This window comes from Dendrobates tinctorius, unplaced genomic scaffold (assembly GCF_039654945.1).
Source record: "Dendrobates tinctorius isolate UK_male_01 unplaced genomic scaffold, ASM3965494v1 ptg000005l, whole genome shotgun sequence".
NCBI lineage: Eukaryota > Metazoa > Chordata > Amphibia > Anura > Dendrobatidae > Dendrobates > Dendrobates tinctorius.
Window position 1 is genome coordinate 24,811,525 of NW_027361673.1, and position 20,900 is coordinate 24,832,424.

The 20,900-nt window shown below is 43.9% G+C and overlaps 1 protein-coding gene across 1 annotated transcript in view; it reads left to right on the forward strand.

Moving 5' to 3' along the window:
* The first annotated feature begins 3,154 nt into the window (after positions 1–3,154).
* Positions 3,155–20,900, forward strand: part of GPD1L (glycerol-3-phosphate dehydrogenase 1 like) — a 70,792-nt gene continuing 53,046 nt past the window's right edge. The window contains exons 1-4 of the mRNA XM_073568683.1: positions 3,155–3,310; positions 7,898–8,075; positions 9,618–9,758; positions 11,977–12,115. Of these exons, the coding sequence (XP_073424784.1) occupies positions 3,267–3,310; positions 7,898–8,075; positions 9,618–9,758; positions 11,977–12,115 (502 nt within the window). The 5' untranslated portion in view covers positions 3,155–3,266. The remainder of the gene's footprint in view (positions 3,311–7,897; positions 8,076–9,617; positions 9,759–11,976; positions 12,116–20,900) is intronic.

A 20,900-nucleotide genomic window follows, 5' to 3' on the forward strand; every position in this document is an offset into this window, starting at 1 on the left:
GGCACCAGTGCTATCTGCACACTGACCACACGTGTATATACACATAATACATGGGCACCAGTGCTATCTGCACACTGACCACACGTGTATATACACACATAACGCATGGGCACCAGTGCTATCTGCACACTGACCACACGTGTATATACACACGATACATGGGCACCAGTGCTATCTGTACACTGACCACACGTATATATACACATAACACATGGGCACCAGTGCTATCTGCACACTGACCACACGTGTATATACACATGATACACGGGCACCAGTGCTATCTGCACACTGACCACACGTGTATATCCACATAACACATGGGCACCAGTGCTATCTGCACACTGACCACAAGTGTATATACACATAATACATGGGAACCAGTGCTATCTGCACACTGACCACACGTGTATATACACATAACACATGGGCACCAGTGCTATCTGCACACTGACCACACGTGTATATACACATGATACACGGGCACCAGTGCTATCTGCACACTGACCACACGTGTATATCCACATAATACATGGGCACCAGTGCTATCTGCACACTGACCACACGTGTATATACACATAACACACGGGCCCCAGTGCCATCTGCACACTGACCACACGTGTATATACACATAACACATGGGCACCAGTGCTATCTGCACACTGACCACACGTGTATATACACATAACACATGGGCACCAGTGCTATCTGCACACTGACCACACGTGTATATACACATAATACATGGGCACCAGTGCCATCTGCACACTGACCACACGTGTATATACACATAATACATGGGAACCAGTGCTATCTGCACACTGACCACACGTGTATATACACATAACACATGGGCACCAGTGCTATCTGCACACTGACCACACGTGTATATACACATAACACATGGGCACCAGTGCTATCTGCACACTGACCACACGTGTATATACACATAATACACGGGCACCAGTGCTATCTGCACACTGACCACACGTGTATATACACATAACACATGGGCACCAGTGCTATCTGCACACTGACCACACGTGTATATACACATAATACACGGGCACCAGTGCTATCTGCACACTGACCACACGTGTATATACACATAATACACGGGCACCAGTGCTATCTGCACACTGACCACACGTGTATATACACATAACACATGGGCACCAGTGCTATCTGCACACTGACCACACGTGTATATACACATAATACATGGGCACCAGTGCCATCTGCACACTGACCACACGTGTATATACACATAATACACGGGCACCAGTGCTATCTGCACACTGACCACACGTGTATATACACATAACACATGGGCACCAGTGCTATCTGCACACTGACCACACGTGTATATACACATAATACACGGGCACCAGTGCCATCTGCACACTGACCACACGTGTATATACACATAACACACGGGCACCAGTGCTATCTGCACACTGACCACACGTGTATATACACATAACACATGGGCACCAGTGCTATCTGCACACTGACCACACGTGTATATACACATAATACACGGGCACCAGTGCTATCTGTACACTGACCACACGTGTATATACACATAACACACGGGCACCAGTGCTATCTGCACACTGACCACACGTGTATATACACATAACACACGGGCCCCAGTGCCATCTGCACACTGACCTCACGTGTATATACACATAACACATGGGCACCAGTGTTATCTGCACACTGACCACACGTGTACACTCACTGGCCACTTTATTAGGTACACCTGTCCAACTGTGTGTTAAGACTTAATTTCTAATCAGCCAATCACATGGCGGCAACTCAGTGCATTTAGGCATGTAGACATGGTCAAGACAATCTCCTGCAGTTCAAACCGAGCATCAGTATGGGGAAGAAAGGTGATTTGAGTGCCTTTGAACGTGGCATGATTGTTGGTGCCAGAAGGGCTGGTCTGAGTATTTCAGAAACTGCTGATCTACTGGGATTTTCACGCACAACCATCTCTAGGGTTTACAGAGAATGGTCCGAAAAAGAAAAAAAATCCAGTGAGCGGCAGTTCTGTGGCCGGAAATGCCTTGTTGATGCCAGAGGTCAGAGGAGAATGGGCAGACTGGTTCGAGCTGATAGAAAGGCAACAGTGACTCAAATTGCCACCCGTTACAACCAAGGTAGGCAGAAGAGCATCTCTGAACGCACAGTGCGTCGAACTTTGAGGCAGATGGGCTACAGCAGCAGAAGACCACACCGGGTACCACTCCTCTCAGCTAAGAACAGGAAACTGAGGCTACAATTTGCACAAGCTCATCGAAATTGGACAGTAGAAGATTGGAAAAACGTTGCCTGGTCTGATGAGTCTCGATTTCTGCTGCGACATTCGGATGGTAGGGTCAGAATTTGGCGTAAACAACATGAAAGCATGGATCCATCCTGCCTTGTATCAACGGTTCAGGCTGGTGGTGGTGGTGGTGTCATGGTGTGGGGAATTTTTTCTGGGCACTCTTTGGGCCCCTTGGTACCAATTGAGCATCGTTGCAACGCCACAGCCTACCTGAGTATTGTTGCTGACCATGTCCATCCCTTTATGACCACAATGTACCCAACATCTGATGGCTACTTTCAGCAGGATAATGCGCCATGTCATAAAGCTCGAATCATCTCAGATTGGTTTCTTGAACATGACAATGAGTTCACTGTACTCAAATGGCCTCCTCAGTCACCAGATCTCAATCCAATAGAGCATCTTTGGGATGTGGTGGAACGGGAGATTCGCATCAGGGATGTGCAGCCGACAAATCTGCGCCAACTGTGTGATGCCATCATGTCAATATGGTCCAAAATCTCTGAGGAATGCTTCCAGCACCTTGTTGAATCTCTGCCACGAAGAATTGAGGCAGTTCTGAAGGCAAAAGGGGGTCCAACCCGTTACTAGCATGGTGTACCTAATAAAGTGGCCAGTGAGTGTATATACACATAACACATGGGCACCAGTGCTATCTGCACACTGACCACACGTGTATATACACACGATACATGGGCACCAGTGCTATCTGCACACTGACCGCCCTACATGTCACCCCTGTTTATTGCAATGTGCCTCAACTAATAGGTTCTTGTGCCATGTCAGGGAGCTGGCAAAACTACAACTCCCATGATGCATTGCGGCTACGGTCGCGGAGCAGTGACATATGTTGGCCTGCAGGTGGTTACATACTCTGCAAAACAAGAAGCGGGCACGGGGATAACAAGGACGAAGCCTCCAACAAGAAGCCATGGCCGGTCCCCTCAGAGTGTGCATCGTGGGCTCCGGGAACTGGTGAGTGCAGCGCGGCTCCCTCATACAGGAGCTGGCACCACGCGTGTCCTGTGCTGCATCGTGGGGTGGATGAACAGCTATGTCTGTGGCAGCTCCTCAGGAGCCATAGTGTCCTGGGCGCTCTCCGTGATCATGGGACAGTAAGAAGACTGCAGACAGTGTGCCGGCGTTCACACACGGGGTGACAATGTGCGACCCCATAACTGTGTATGGCTGCAGTGCAGGCGGTGAGTGCTCAGGTCAGTCACTGCCATTAGTGCCACCATGTGTTGTGCAGCCCAGCCTGAGCAGCACCCCGTGTTCCCTGTGCTGGGCCTTTCTAAATGTGAAGGGTGCCCTAAGCAGGGGCCACACACAGATGGGGGCGCTCCTGTACATGTAGCTCCTTGTGCTGCCTGACTGGGAAGCATGCCCTCAGACCACTTTCAGTAACTGTAAGCCAAAACACAGAAGTGCTGACGGGTTTCTACCCTACTTTTCCTCTGATTGTTCCTCTCCTGCTTTTGGCTTACACATACTGACCGTGTGAACATGGGCTTACACCGCGCTATCATCAGTAAATCTACTGTATTAATCAGTTTGTTTGTTTTCTAAGCCTCATTCAAACTTCCGAGAAAAAGAGAGAAGGTACGGACCCGACACAGGTTTGCCCATCCGTAATCGCCAGCCTGGTATCTGCCAATGTGGCTGTGAGGGTCAGGTGGGGGCCGCGGGTGGTCCGTGCAGCACAGTCTGTACACGCTCTGTGTTTCTCAGATGTATGAATGAGGCTTTACATATTGTGTTACGTATTTTGATATATATATTAAAAAAAAAATGCAATTTTCACTCTGGGACTTTTTTAAACAACTAAATTAGTGATATTTTAAAGCAACAGTCCCAGGCCTTTCCTTCTGGCACATGTGTGTTCCATGATCAGATGGAAGTGGCTCATTATACTCCATACACTGCTCTCTGAGGAGGGGCGAAAAGGCTGCGCGCAGCAGAGCGTTGCTACTCTCCGAGGAGGGGCGAAAAGGCTGCGCGCAGCAGAGCGTTGCTACTCTCCGAGGAGGGGCGAAAAGGCTGCGCGCAGCAGAGCGTTGCTACTCTCCGAGGAGGGGCGAAAAGGCTGCGCGCAGCAGAGCGATGCTACTCTCCGAGGAGGGGCGAAAAGGCTGCGCGCAGCAGAGCGTTGCTACTCTCCGAGGAGGGGCGAAAAGGCTGCGCGCAGCAGAGCGTTGCTACTCTCCGAGGAGGGGCGAAAAGGCTGCGCGCAGCAGAGAGTTGCTATGTCTTCATTTTGCCACCTGTCACTTCATACTTCTAGGGACTGCTTCTTAAAGAAGCCCCAGTTCATGTAGACATCATATCATGTAAGTGGCCCCTGTTCTCTCTAAGAGCAGGAACCAAGTAAAACAGCTCAGTGTGGACATAGCCTAATACAAATTTTCCCTGCAGCGGTTACTGCAGGAAAACCACCTTATGTCCACTGTTTTTCCTGACAAAACTTGTAAAGGTGTCTGGATACTCTCCTGAGTAATGCTACAGCAAGTTTCCTCCTATTGTGATGAGCCCAGTAATGGCTGGTAATTGGGGGGGTTGGGGAGTAACTCTTAACTGCTACCTTCATGGTCTGGCTGTCATGTGTTGTCGGGGTACATGCGCATAACGTCTCTTCGGCCTGTTTCACACTTGCTTTTTTTTGCAGCGCGTTTTTCCCGCAAAAAAACGCATTGAAAAACGCATACAAAAGCATACAACTGCTGCGTTTTTTTCAAGCATTTTTATGAGCATGCATGAAAAAAACGCAGCGTTTTTAAGCGTTTGTATGCGTTTTTAGTGCGTTTTTACCGCGTTTGCGGTTTTTTCCAACATTAGGTGGCCACTCACACTAACCCAAACCATGACTTTACTAACCCTAACCCTGACCCTAACCCTTAACCAAACCATACTTAACCCTGACCCTAACCCTTAACCAAACCATACTTAACCCTGACCCTAACCCTTAACCAAACCATACTTAACCCTGACCCTAACCCTGACCCTAACCCTTAACCAAACATAAGCGCATCCCATGCAAAGTATAGGAAAAAAAAACGCATGCGCTATTTAGCGCTAAATTACCGCGAAAAAAGACGCAAATGTGAAACCAGCCTTCCAGATGGGCAAACTTGACAAGGTTTTCAGGCAGAAACTGTTTTGGGAAACGCCGGAGCTTTTTTTTTTTTTTCTTTATCTCATTTACAACAATTTTAACCAGTTTTATTTTTCTTAGTGCTTTTCTAGCATTTTGAGGGATCTTTGTGTAATGGCATTTTCCAGACTTTTTGTGTTATCTGTATGAAAATTAAGAAACTTTTAGCGACTTTTGAAGTAAAACGCTAGGATGTCTTTTGAGCCTTCCCATTGACTTGTATTGTTTGTAAGCAGGGCTGTGGAGGTGGAGTCGGAGTCGGTGCTCATTTTGGTGGAGTCGGAGTTGGAGTCGGTATAAAATGGACCGACTCCGACTCCTAAAATATATAATAAATTGGGTACAGTAGTTCAATGCAGGATGTGCTGAATATTTTTTCATAGGAGTTTGGGAAAGTTATGAAATGTCCTATAAATGGCTGTTATATTCCTGATCTAAGGCTACATTCACACACAGCATTTTTCCTGTGTTTTTTGAGGATACGTTTTTCAGCTGCAAAAGCTGATCATCTTTTTAAAAAAACTGCATCACCTGAAAGGTTTTTGAGCTCATAGATAATGTTTTCAATAGCAAAAGCAGATTAGAAATCTGCTCTATCTATATATCCATTTATCCATATCTGTCTATCCATATCGTATCTGTACCAAAAAGAATGAAAACCGGGTAGTACACCAATATATATTCTGTTCTATCTAAATATCTTGATTATTGGATCATAAAAATGATTAAATGTCTGAGGTTCACATTGTACTACAATAAATTTTTCACTTAAATATAAGCAATATGTGTGGGAGGTGGAGTCGGAGTTGGAGTCGGAGTCGGTGTAAGGGAAATTGAGGAGTCGGAGTCGCAGGTTTGGCTTACCGACTCCACAGCCCTGTTTGTAAGTACGGGATGGCTTCATAGCGGAAAACCTCTGCGGAGTCGTCCGCTCGCTACTTTTAATTGCTCTGCATTTTGGGAAACCAGAAGCCGTTAAGAGTCCTAAAACCCTGAACACATACAGTACTGGCAACAAAAAAATCTTTAAATGCATGTAAAATCCGCATCATGATTTCACTTCTTTAGAGATGATCACAAACTGTCTAGTAGCGAAATACTAATTCCTACTGATTGTAAAGAAATTCACAATAAAACACTTGACTGTCAAGATTTTGTAGTTTCGTTGAACTTGTAAAGATTTTTTATTTTTTGCTGGCACGGTCTATTCACAGCAAGTGTTTTTTAACATTGAAATGAATGTTTATTCTTTTAAACATTTTCTGCGTATTTTCAGATGTTTTTTTTGGAGCGGACCCAAATCCACCTGATAAAATGTTGTGTGAGCATGCCCTTAAGGGTACTTCACACATAGTGAGATCGCGGAAACATCACCGGTTTTGTGACGCAATAGCGATCTTGCTACATGTGACACATAGCGGCGACCGGCCCCCCGCTGTGATATCGCTGATCGTGCTCGAATGTCCTGGGCCATTTTTTTATTGTTGGTGTCCCGCTGGCCAGCGCACATCACTGTGTTTGACGCCATAACAACGACGAGCGACCTCATTGGCGACTCAAAACTCAGGGACGCAAGCGTGATTTTGCTTTGTCTCTTCAACGCCCCCTCAGCTCCGATTGGTGGTCTCAAATTAGGATCTTTGTAGCGTTTCCTTTTATAGGTCAGCTATCAATTATATGCAATCATAACATTTAACACGTACAGTTATAATAATCGCGTGTCCCCGTGTCAATGACTGGATCCACGAATAAATAGCGCACTAGCGACTCAGACAGGGACGCTGAAGCAAACCGCGTAGTGATAGCACAGTAGTGGCCACCAAGCGGAGCAGAGGGGCGTGGAAAAGGCAACGCTGAAGCATGCCTATCGAGGTCTGAGTCGTCAGAATAGCTGCTGTGTGACAAGGTCCCAACGACCGCCGAGGTCGTTATATGGATCGCCGTATCGTTGCTGAGTCGTTGAGTAGATCTGCCTGTTTGGCAGCTTACTAGTGACCATGTAGCGATGTACCAGCGATCATTACCAGGTCTTATCGTTGTCGGGATCGCTGGAGCGTCGCTATGTGTAACGGGACCCTTAGGCTCACTGACAAGGCCTCGGTTACGGCACTAAGCAAATACTAGTAATAGTTACAGTTGCCTCATTCATAAAACTACAAGAAACCTGTTTCACCATAGATAAGTGTTTGTGGCCAGGGTAAGCGGACGTTGCACATGGTTTCCTACAAATACCCTGACTGAAGGACATAGTGTTAACAAGGACAATAAGACGACAGATGTCTCCGCAGCTTTTGCTAATTAGACTGTTCTTCTCATTCCCTTTCTTGATTCCCAGTCAGGAAATGGGTTCGTCCCGAATTGAATTAATTCAATATTTATAAACTTAATGTCTTTCTCTTGTATCTATTCAGGGGCTCTGCTGTTGCCAAAATAATAGGAAACAACGTGAAAAAACTACAAAAATTTGCACCCACCGTCAATATGTGGGTGTTTGAAGAGATCATTAATGGAAGGAAGCTCACTGACATCATAAACACAGATCATGAGAACGTGAAATATCTTCCTGGTCATAAGCTACCGGAGAATGTGGTGAGAATTTATATTATTAAATCAGATCGAAATCTACATCTTAGCTGGATGCGTGAGGGGCCTTTGGAGTGTTTTAGCCTGGAGGTATAGAAAGCTTGTACTGTCCATAGCATGTTGGCACCATGTTGACAATGTCTTTATATACTTCACTTCTGCATACCAGATGTACAAGTTTAGTGCTTCAAAGGTGTGGTCGGACGGCTTTGGCTCAAGCACTGCAGACCCTTCAGGCAGCTGGTAATTAGTAGTGTTTGTGCAGGGTGTTATGGGACAATGCTGTAACGCCGGACACCATATTGCTAAGCAAGGCTGTGGAATCGGTAAGCCAAACCTCTGACTCCTCAATTTCCCTGACTCATGACCCCACAGCACTGCCTCACTACTGAGCATGTACATAAAGTGCAGCACAGATTCATCTCCACAGCACTGCCTCACTACTGAGCCTGTACATAAAGTGCAGCACAGATTCATCTCCACAGCACTGCCTCACTACTGAGCCTGTACATAAAGTGCAGCACAGATTCATCTCCACAGCACTGCCTCACTACTGAGCATGTACATAAAGTGCAGCACAGATTCATCTCCACAGCACTGCCTCACTACTGAGCCTGTACATAAAGTGCATGACAGATTCATCTCCACAGCACTGCCTCACTACTGAGCATGTACATAAAGTGCAGCACAGATTCATCTCCACAGCACTGCCTCACTACTGAGCATGTACATAAAGTGCAGCACAGATTCATCTCCACAGCACTGCCTCACTACTGAGCCTGTACATAAAGTGCAGCACAGATTCATCTCCACAGCACTGCCTCACTACTGAGCATGTACATAAAGTGCAGCACAGATTCATCTCCACAGCACTGCCTCACTACTGAGCCTGTACATAAAGTGCAGCACAGATTCATCTCCACAGCACTGCCTCACTACTGAGCATGTACATAAAGTGCAGCACAGATCCATCTCCACAGCACTGCCTCACTACTGAGCATGTGCATAAAGCGCAGCACAGATTCATCTCAACTAAAAGCCGAGATCCTTACATCAGGAACAGGACAGACATTTATAGGACATTTCACAACAACTTTTACCAATTCTTATGGAAACATTTACAGCACATCCTGCATTGTACTACTGTACCCAATTTGTTATGTATTTTAGGGTCGGTCCATTTTATACCGACTCCACCAAAATGGACACCAACTCCACGACTCTGACTCTACAGCTCTGCTAAGTATTCAGTATGCAGCTATACAGTGAAGTGCTAACATTGAACAGGATGAGTCCATCAGATTGGCAGGTTTGCTGTGAATGTTTGCAAAATCATATCTGCAATTTTTTTAGCTACATGTAGATGGGATTTGTCAGAATCTCACCTACTTAGTTTGTATTTTTTGCCAACAAATCATGTGAAAAATGTACAAGGTGCAGCTATGAACGTACCCTTATGACGGCTACCCACAGCTTGTAGGGTAGGAGGGTTATTCTCCATTTTTATGTGTAGCTGTTTTACGTCTGGTTTCTGTTCATACTACATAGGTTGCTGTTCCAAACCTGGTTGATGCCGTGAAAGGTGCCGACCTCCTCGTGTTTGTCATTCCTCATCAGTTCATACATAAAATCTGCCAGGAAATCTCTGGAAAAGTCAACTCCACAGCTCTTGGCATAACACTCATCAAGGTAACATATTTACGTTATTTGGGCTGCTAAAGAAAGAAAATGTCTCACATAAAACTTCTTTCCTGGTGGTACCTGCTACTTTGTTAGGCTTCCTTCAGTTCTACAGAATTACATGCTGATTGTGTGATTGATTGTATTTGATACTTTTTTTTTTTTTTTTTTTTTAAGACTTAATCATTGTTTATGTATTTAAATATAAATAATGGTCAAGATTCATTCAGTCATGCATAATGTATCATCAGCCTTACATTGAAATATAACATAAGCAGGTAAATCAAATCTAGATATGCCTCCTTGTATGGTATGTGGTAACGTAGGCATATGGATTGTGTGCAAGGTTAAGTTGCACACAACCAGTTCCATTTCAAACAGAAACCTAAATATACTGCTCATTCTTGCTAAGTAACACATTTGTACTGCATCCTTGTGCTGTCTGTATTTAACATTGCAAGGGATAGGAGAAGCTTTGTAATTTATATATCCATCCGTGAAAAACACTGATGGTAAAAACAGACACATGGACCAAACATTGTTGACACACTGACACTGGTACCATTTTTTTTTTTTTTCTTGTATGTATACCTGTTACTGGCATATGACGTACTGGAACATCATATGCTAGCTCCCTGACTTTGATGCTGGCTCTCAAGCCGAGCCCGCGGCTTTGTCGGAAGATTATGGTTATTATAATCAGCCATCATCTACCTCTAACAGCTACAGCTGTTAACCTGTTAAATGCTGCTGTCAGTCTGACAGCAGCATTTACAGTGGGTCAGCAGGGGGGCATGTCATTCTATGCGCCCATGACGTGATAGCTGGGCTCCGATGGGTTGCTATAATTGCCATAGGTTTGCCATTCATAGGAGATGGTGATTTTTGCTATGTACAGTTATGCTTTGTCATTGCTGTATATTGTACAAAACATCAGAGAGATGATCGCGGGTTTAAGTCCCCTAAGGGAACTAACAAGTACAGTGGAAAGTGCAGAAAAAAAGTTTTATAAAAATTAAAATCGCCCTCCTTTTCCCCCAATGAAAATTAAGAAATAATTTAAAATAAATACTCATATTGGATATTGCTTTTTTTTTTTAAACGTGTGATCTATTAAAATATAGAAAAATCCAATCGGTAAATGGTGCAGCAAGAAATAAAATCAAAACTCCAGAATTGTGGTTCTTCGGCTGTCACAACAACCCGTATCATGGTATGAGGCGATTAAAACATCATGTTTATAGCGCAATGATATCAACGCAAACGTCTGATTGGGGTCCAAAAAGCAAGCCGTGATAGAGCTCTATATCCTAGAAATGGAAAACTTTACAACTCCTAAAACATAGTCACAACAGCAATTTTATTTTTTTTTTTATTTTTTTTTTTTTTTTTTTTACAAATTTCAACATTTTTTGCACGTCTTAAATAAAACAAAAACTATGCTTGTTAGGTATCTCCGCTGTCTGGTAATTTTTAACCACAAAATAAATGCTGTTAATGAGAGAACCTAAAAAACAGTAATTGCAGAACATAGATGGTGTAATTGAAAAGTACAACTTGTCCCGCAAAAAACAAGCCCTCATATTTGGTATGTTGATCGGAAAATAAAAAGTTATGGCTTTGGACTAAGGGGAGGAAAAAATGAAAACCTAACAAAAATGGAAAATTAACAAGCGGTTATACACCAACATGGGAACAAGGCCTAAAATGTTGTAAATTACACTAGAAATGTACTCCAATCCCTGACAGGAGTAACATTTCTGACAGGTGAAGATGCACCAAATTCATAAAGAGGTGCTCAAATCTTAAAGGAGTTGTCACTACTAGGACAACCTCCTTCTCGATCAGAATGTTTTCCCCTATGAAAATAAAACCGCTCATACTCCTCACCCTCCTGTGCCAGTGGCGTTCCAGCAGTGTTGGCGCTCACGTTCTCAGGGATCACGGGGTTGTTGTGATGTGAGCCCTGGGCCCAATCAGTGCTGGCGTCACTGTCACCATCTTCGGCCATATATGTAATCAAGAGTAGGTGAGCGGCCAGCCGCGGCTCTCGCTTCTTTTTTCTCAGCACAAACCTGTAGTGATGTAGAAGTATATTACTATGCGGTACTTTCAGTGAATAGTGTCCTGATTTATTTCTCTTTCATAGTAGGGAATACAGAAGCTGACAGTGGCTGTAGATCCTCCTGACTCTATATGATCTGACAACAGCTCTGCTTGTCTTCAGGGTATTGATGAAGGCCCTCAGGGGCTGAAGTTAATTTCTGACATTATTCGTGAGAAAATGGACATTGACATCAGTGTGTTGATGGGAGCCAACATTGCAAATGAAGTGGCAGCGGAGAAGTTCTGTGAGACCACAATAGGTAATGTACGGTATATATGGAAACTGGCCTAATTTGTAGATCGTATTTATAGCTTTGTCTATAACCAGTTATTCTATCAAATGCCATCAATAAAATAAGGTGGGATACATGATAATGGAGATTGGATTTCTTCTCTGAATTCAAGATTATTTCCTATTTTGGTTTCTTATTGACAGAGCGAACGCAGTTTAGATGCTTATTAACCCCTTCCCGACCCAAGACGCCTACGTAGGCGTCATGAAAAGTCGTGCCCAAACGACCCATGACGCCCCCGTAGGCATCATGCTATAAATAGTGATCCTGCGGGTCAGGTGACCGGGGTCAATGAAAGGTCACCCGACCCGCACACAAAGGACCCTTTATGCTTCACCACAGGGGGGTGGCTTAGCCCCCACGTGGCTACGATCTCTCTGATTGGCTGTTTTCACTTTCAACAGTCAATCAGAGCGATAGTAATATTTCATCAATGAAATTTGATGAAATATTACAATCCAGCCATGGCCGATGCTGCAGTAGCATCGGACCTGGCTGGAGACACTAATTTAACCCCCCACACCGGCTGGCGGGGGCGATCGGTCCCTGCCACGGACTGACAGCGGCGATGGGCCGCTGCTGTCACGATCTGCCCCTTCCCTCTGATTCCCCCCGCAGTCCGATTTCAACACCCCCCCCCCCACCTCACCGCCCCCGGTGCCTGTCACGTCCCGGTGCCCCGCTGTCCCTCCTGCATGGGCGCCGCCATCTTTGAAAATGACGGGCGCATGTGCAGTACGTTTGTAATATTTCCCAAATAAATTACAATCGGTCCATGCTGGAGACAACAATCAGACCCCTCACCCACTGACTGATAGCGCCGATCGGCTGCCGCCACCGACTGACGGCAGCGATCGGACGCCGCAGTCATCAGGTCCCCCTCCCCCCAGCCTTCCGATCCTCCCCCCAGCCTTCCGGTACCTCCTGTCCCTCTGGCCGTCCCGGTGTCCTGCGTCATGGGCGCCGCCATCTTGGAAAATGGCGGACGCATGCGCAGTGCGCCGGCTACAGATTCATTCATTTATTTTGATCACCGTGAGAAACTCTCACAGTGATCAAAATAAAAAAAAAGTAAATAAACCCCCCCCCTTTATCACCCCCATAGGTAGGGACATATATTACAATAAAGAAAATATTTTTATGTTTCCAATGAGGGTTAGGGCTGGAATGAGGGTTAGGGCTGGAATGAGGGTTAGGGCTGGAATGAGGGTTAGGGCTGGAATGAGGGTTAGGGCTGGAATGAGGGTTAGGGCTGGAATGAGGGTTAGGGCTGGAATGAGGGTTAGGGTTAGGGGTGTGTTGGGGTTAGGGTTAGGGGTGTGTTGGGGTTAGGGGTGTGTTGGGGTTAGGGGTGTGTTGGGGTTAGGGTTGGAGTTAGAATTGAGGGGTTTCCACTGTTTAGGCATATCAGGGGGTCTCCAAACGCAACATGGCGCCACCATTTATTCCAGCCAATTTTGCGTTTAAAAAGTCAAACAGTGCTCCCTCCATTCCGAGCCCCGACGTGCCCAAACAGTGGTTTACCCCCACATATGGGGTATCAGCGTACTCAGGAAAAATTGCACAACAAATTTTGGGGTCTAATTTCTCCTGTTACCCTTGGGAAAATAAAAAATTGGGGGCTAAAATAATTATTTGTGTGGGGAAAAAATGATTTTTTATTTTCATGGCTCTGTGTTATAAACTTCTGTGAAGAACTTGGGGGTTCATATTGCTCACCACACATCTAGATTAGTTCCTTGGGTGGTCTAGTTTCCAAAATGGGGTCACTTGTGGGGGGTTTCCACTGTTTATCAGGGGCTCTGCAAACGTAACATGACGCCCACAGACCATTCCATGAAGTCGGCATTTTAAACGTCATTACTTCCCTTCCGAGCCCCGACGTGTGCCCAAACAGTGGTTCCTCCCCACATATGGGGTACCATCGTACTCGGGTCAAACTGAACAACAACTTTTGGAGTCCAATCTCTCCTGTTACCCTTGTGAAAATAAAAAATTGTGGGCTAAAAAATCATTTTTGGATGAAAAAAAAATATTTTTTATTTTCATGCCTTTGCGTTATAAACTTCTGTGAAGCACCTGAGGGTTCAATGTGCTCACTATGCATCTAGATAAGTTCCCTGGAGGGTCTAGTTTCCAAAATGGGGTCACTTGTGGGGGAGCTCCAATGTTTATCCAAGAAGTATCATTTCTCCTTGCGGAGAATAACATGCTAAGCATGTCGAGGTGAGGAGACTTAAAGCCGCAATGCTCCTCTGGGAAATATGCTAATTATGCAAATTGTCTCTTCAGAGAGGAAGAGGACTAGAGCTCTAGTGCCACCTATTGGAGGTAGCAATCCTAAAAGTCAATGTTGACCCTTTAACGAGCCTAGTTACATGACTTAGGATAAAAGCCGGTGGCACTAGAGTTCTAGTCCTCTTCCTCTCCAATGTTTAGGCACACAGGGACTCTCCAAACGTGACATGGCAACGCTAAATATTCCAGCATATTTTCCATTCAAAAAGTCAAATGCCGCTCCTTCCCTTCTGAGCCCTGCCATGCGCCTAAACAGTGGTTTATGACCACATATGAGGTATCAGTGTACTCAGGAGAAATTTCCCAACAAATTTTAGGATCCATTTTATCCTGTTACCCATGTGAAAATGAAAAACCTGAGGCTAAAACAAAATTTTTGTTGGAAAAATTAAATGTCCATTTTTTCCTTCCATGTTGCTTTAGTCCCTGTGAAGTACCTGAAGGGTTAATAATCTTCTTGAATGTAGTTTGAGTAGCTTGAGGGGTGCAGTTTTTAGAATGGTGTCACTTTTGGGTATTTTCTGCCATGTAGACCCCTCAAAGTGACTTCAAATGTGAGGTGGTCCCTAAAAAAAAAAAATGGTGTTGTAAAAATGAGAAATCGCTGGTCAACTTTTAACCCTTCCTAACAAAAAAAATATTTTGTTTCCAAAATTGTGCTGATGTAAAGTAGACATGTGGGAAATGTTATTTATTAACTATTTTGTGTCACATAACTCTCTGGTTTAACAGAATAAAAATTAAAAATTTGAAAATTGTGAAATTTTCGCCAAATTTCCATTTTTTTCACAAACGCAAAATTATCGACCTCAATTTACCACTAACATGAAGCCCAATATGTCACGAAAAAACAATCTCAGAATCACTAGGATGTGTTGAAGCGTTCCTGAGTTATTACCTCATAAAGGGACACTGGTCAGAGATGCAAAAAATGGCCAGGTCATTAAGGTCAAAATAGGCTGGGTCATGAAGGGGTTAAAGGCATATCAACGAGAGCTGTACTTTAATAGACTTGCGCACAATAAAGCATGTTAAGGGTAAAGCAGTATTCAATTATGTTTATACAGGTTGAATGCAATATTTTGTCTTTAAAATAAAAGTCAAGGGCGCTAAGCGCAATTAAAGGTACAAAGCTGCAGGTAACAAGACAAAACCACCCAGTTTGTCCAATAAAAATAATTAAAAAAATGTACAGTTTAGAACTTGCGCTATGAATGTACCCTAAAATAATAGATAAATACTATCCGCTATATAATAAAAGGCATAGTAATAAAAAGCTTAGTACTAAAAATAAGTGCCAATAAAGGGTTACCTTGGTATGAGTTCTGAAACTGAATAGATGAGTAGTAGCCTTTAGAGGAAGGTCCTGTAGGTAAAGCTGGGAGATCCTGCCAATAAAGAGTTACCGTAATGTGAGTTCTGAGACTGAATAGATGAGTGGTAGCCTTTAAAGGAAGGTCCTATAGGGAAAGCTGGATAATCCTCTTTTCAGAGCTAAAAAGAAAGGTGGTTGCCTTTTAAGGAAGGTCCTGTTAGAAAAGCTGGGTGATCCTGCTTTAGATGTAAAAAAGCTCAATACCTCCGTTCACAGTTAAACTCTCCAGATGGTGAAGTGCTGCAGGGAGATACAAATAGGACGCTGTCCCGGTCGGTGACAGACGCCCGTGATGTAAGATACCAGCGCCCCCTTGTGTTCAGTCCAAGCTCCGCGTTCAGAATCAAGCCGGCAAGGTGCATTCCGTAACGCGTAGGACAGCTTTTATGCCCCCTGTGCCACGTGACCGTGATGTCACGCAAGGTCGGTAAACCAGGGGAAGAGTCCTGAGGAGATCATTTGCATATTCCCAGTGCCTTCTGGGATAAGTGAAGAGTCTCTGCGAGCTCAACGATCACTGGATTTTGGCCGTTAAAGCTGAAAAGAGGAAATCGGTAAATCGTGTGCCTATCGGCGTGCAGTTTTTGGCTCATTTTTCATCGTTTTGAAATCTCCATAATAATATGGAAGAGGCCAGGAGCCATTTGGTGAACTGCATTTCTTGCTACATGTTCACAGACTTACCAGTGGAAAAGCCAAACTTCACATGCCACAAATGCAAGCTTATGTCCCTGTTGGAGGAAAAGTTGCAAAATCTCGAAGAGAGGTTAGCTACGTTGAAGATCATTAAGGAAGGTGAAGAGTTCTTAGACAGAACAGAATTATCTCTTCATGTTACAGAAAGAGAAGAAATTCGACGTGCACCTGAAGAAACAGAGCAATGGAAGCATGTGACCCAGAGAAGCAGGAGGATCGGGAGGCAGTCAGCACCCATACTGCTGAGGAACCAGTACCAGGCTCTCACGCAGGAAAACGATGAAGAAATACATCAGGATAAGACTTTGCCAACAAACAGCAACCTTGTACGCCTTCAGAATCCTCCTGGATGGTGAAAGAAAAATGTTGTGAAGAAACGGAGAGTGGTGGTCATGGGGGATTCCCTGTTGAGAGGAACAGAGGCCGCTATCTGCAGACCGGATATAACTTCAAGAGAAATGTGCTGTCTTCCAGGTGCAAAAATTAAAGATGTGTCTGACAGGATATCAGGACTCTTCAGACCTACAGATGACTACCCATTCCTGCTACTACATGTGGGGACAAATGACACCGCAAGAAACGACCTGGAAACCATCTGCAGAGACTTTGAAGACTTAGGCAAGAAAGTGAAAGAACTGGGAGCGCAGGTGGTCTTCTCTTCCATCCTCCCAGTGGATGGCCATGGAACAAGGAGGTGGAATAAGATTCTGCAGGTGAACAACTGGCTACGTCGATGGTGCCGTCAGCAAGGATTTGGATTTCTGGATCACGCAGTGAGTTACCTATACGATGGACTACTTGCTAGAGATGAGGTGCACCTTACGAAGACTGGAAAACATGTATTTGGAAGTCTCCTTGCTACACTCATCAAGAGAGCTTTAAACTAAAACAATGTGGGAAGGGAAGCAAAAGGCCAGAAAAAGCCATACACCTGGCAAACGCTATTGAGAACTCTGATATTAGAAGTGGAAAGGACGAACAAAGACATACAGTTGTGGCTAAAAGTATTGACACCCCTGCAATTCTGTCAGATAATACCTCGTTTCTTCCTGAAAATGATTGCAAACACAAATTCTTTGGTATTTTCTTCATTTAATTTGTCTTAAATGAAAAAACACAAAAAGAATTGTCCTAAAGCCAAATTGAATATAATTCCACACCAAACATAAGAGGGTGGACAAAAGTATTGGCACTGCTCGAAAAATCATGTGATGCTTCTCTAATTTGTGTAATTAACAGCACCTGTAACTTACCTGTGGCACCTAACAGGTGTTGGCAATAACTAAATCACACTTGCAGCCAGTTGACATGGATTAAAGTTGACTCAACCTCTGTCCTGTGTCCTTGTGTGTACCACATTGAGCTTGGAGAAAAGAAAGAAGACCAAAGAACTGCCTGAGGACTTGAGAAACCAAATTGTGAGGAAGCATGAGCAATCTCAAGGCTACAAGTCCATCTCCAAAGACCTGAATGTTCCTGTGTCTACCGTGCGCAGTGTCATCAAGAAGTTTAAAGCCCATGGCACTGTGGCTAACCTCCCTAGATGTGGATGGAAAAGAAAAATTGACAAGAGATTTCAACGCAAGATTGTGCGGATGTTGGATAAAGAACCTCGACTAACATCCAAACAAGTTCAAGCTGCCCTGCAGTCCGAGGGTACAACAGTGTCAACCTGTACTATCCATCGGCGTCTGAATGAAAAGGGACTGTATGGTAGGAGACCCAGGAAGACCCCACTTCTTACCCCGAGACCTAAAAAAGCCAGGCTGGAGTTTGCCAAAACTTACCTGAAAAAGCCTAAAACGTTTTGGAAGAATGTTCTCTGGTCAGATGAGACAAAAGTAGAACTTTTTGGGCAAAGGCATCAACATAGAGTTTACAGGAGAAAAAAAGAGGCATTCAAAGAAAAGAACACGGTCCCTACAGTCAAACATGATGTTTTGGGGTTGCTTTGCTGCCTCTGGCGCTGGACTGCTTGACTGTGTGCATGGCATTAGGAAGTCTGAAGACTCACAACAAATTTTGCAGCATAATGTAGGTCCCAGTGTGAAAAAGCTGGGTCTCCCTCAGAGATCATGGGTCTTCCAGCAGGACAATGACCCAAAACACCCTTCAAAAAGCACTAGAAAATGGTTTGAGAGAAAGCACTGGAGACTTCTAAGGTGGCCAGCAATGAGTCCAGACCTGAATCCCATAGAACACCTGTGGAGAGATATAAAAATGGCAGTTTGGAGAAGGCACCCTTCTAATATCCATTGATCCATTGATCTAATATCTAATAACCACCGATCGACCAAACCGCTGCACGACCAGCTCTACCCTCGCCTACTGTATTCTCACCCATCCCTTGTAGGTTGTGAGCCTTCGCGGGCAGGGTCCTCTCTCCTCCTGTACCAGTTATGACTTGTATTGTTTAACATTATTGTACTTGTTTTTATTATGTATACCCCTCCTCACATGTAAAGCGCCATGGAATAAATAGCGCTATAACAATAAGTAATATCAGGGACCTGGAGCAGTTTTCCAAAAAAGAATGGTCTAAAATTCCAGCAGAGCATTGTAAGAAACTCATTGATGGTTACCGGAAGCGGTTGGTCGCAGTTATTTTGGCTAAAGGTTGTGCAACCAAGTATTAGGCTGAGGGTGCCAATACTTTTTGTCTGGCCCATTTTTGAAGTTTTGTGTGAAATGATCAATGTTTTGCTTTTTGCTTCATTCTCTTTTGTGTGTTTTTTTTTTTTTTTTTTTTTGCTTTTCATTTAAAACAAATTAAATGAAGATAATACCAAAGAATTTGTGTTTGCAATCATTTTCAGGAAGAAACTGAGTATTATCTGACAGAATTGCAGGGGTGTCAATACTTTTGGCCACAACTGTAAGAATCTAAATAATAAAAATATTGGAGAAAGAGAAACCAATCACAAACTAAAATGTTTCTGTACTAATGCACAAAGCATGGGCAACGAACAAGGAGAACTGGAACTACTAACGCAGGAAAAGAAATATGATGTCATTAGAATCACTGAAACTTGGTGGGACGATACACATGATTGGAATACAAGGCTAGAAGGATACAACTTATTTGCAAGAAACAGACTTGATAAACGAGGAGGTGTCGCATTGTATGTTAGAAACGCGTATATCTGCACAGAGATTGAAGCTTCAGAGACTGGGAATACAGTGGAACTGTTTGGGTAAGAATACAAGGACAGAACACTGGAAAGGACACCATTGTAGGCATTTACTACAGGCCGCCTGTGCAAGCTGAAGGTAAGGATGAACTCTTTATGCATCAAATGGCCAAGTTCTCCAAAAAATGACACAGTTGTCATGGGAGATTTCAACTATCCAGATATTGGTTGGGAATCTCTCAGGCAAAACTAACAGGTCAAGGAAACTCTTATCCTCTCTTGCTGACAACTTTATCTTCCAAAAGGTAAGGGAGAAAACAAGGGGAACTGCTACCTTGGATCTAATCCTTATAAACAGGGAGGAAATGGTTGAGGAGGTAAAAGTGGCTGGGACCCTAGGAGATGGCAACCATGCTATTTTAGAATTTTGGATAACTAGAGGAGGAAGACCTGTGAAGACTCAGATGTCAAGGTTAGATTTCAGAAAGGCAGATTTTAAGGTATTCAGAAAGAGAATTGGCGGGATCCAATGGATGGATATCCTTAAGGACAAAAATGTCCAGGAAAGATGGGAAGTCTTGAAAAATTAAATTCTCAAAGCACAATTGTTAACAATTCTGAAAAGAGGGAAGAATAGGAAGCATTTAAGGAAACCAGGATGGATGAACAGAACTTAAGCACATGCTAAAAAGGAAGAAATGTTTATAAAATGGAAAGAGGGAGGCATATCTAAAGAAGAATATAATGCTGTCTGCAGAACCTGCAGGGCACAAATCAGATTAGCTGAAGCTGACAATGAATTGAGGCTTGCAAGAGATGTCAAAAGCAATAATAAAGGATTTTGAGGATATGTCAAAAATAAAAGTCAGATGCTATAGGATTTTTACAGGATGAAAATAATGAAATGGTAAGACAGGATATAGAGAAGGCTGAACTTTTAAATTCCTATTTTGCATCTGTTTTCTCTCAAAAAGGAAATGTAACATCAACTGTTCTTCACTGTCCAATTAAGGGAATAGAAGAATCCAGGATATCTATAAACGGAAAGATAGTGAGGAAACAATTAGCTAACTTAAATGAATTCAAGACTCCAGGTCCAGATGAATTACACCCCAGAGTACTGAAGGAGATAGCAGAAGAAATTTTTGAACCCCTCTCCGTAATCTTTGAAAATTCTTGGATAATAGGAGAAGTCCCAGAAGACTGGAGAAGAGCAAATGTTGTTCCTAACTTCAAAAAGGGGAAGAACGTG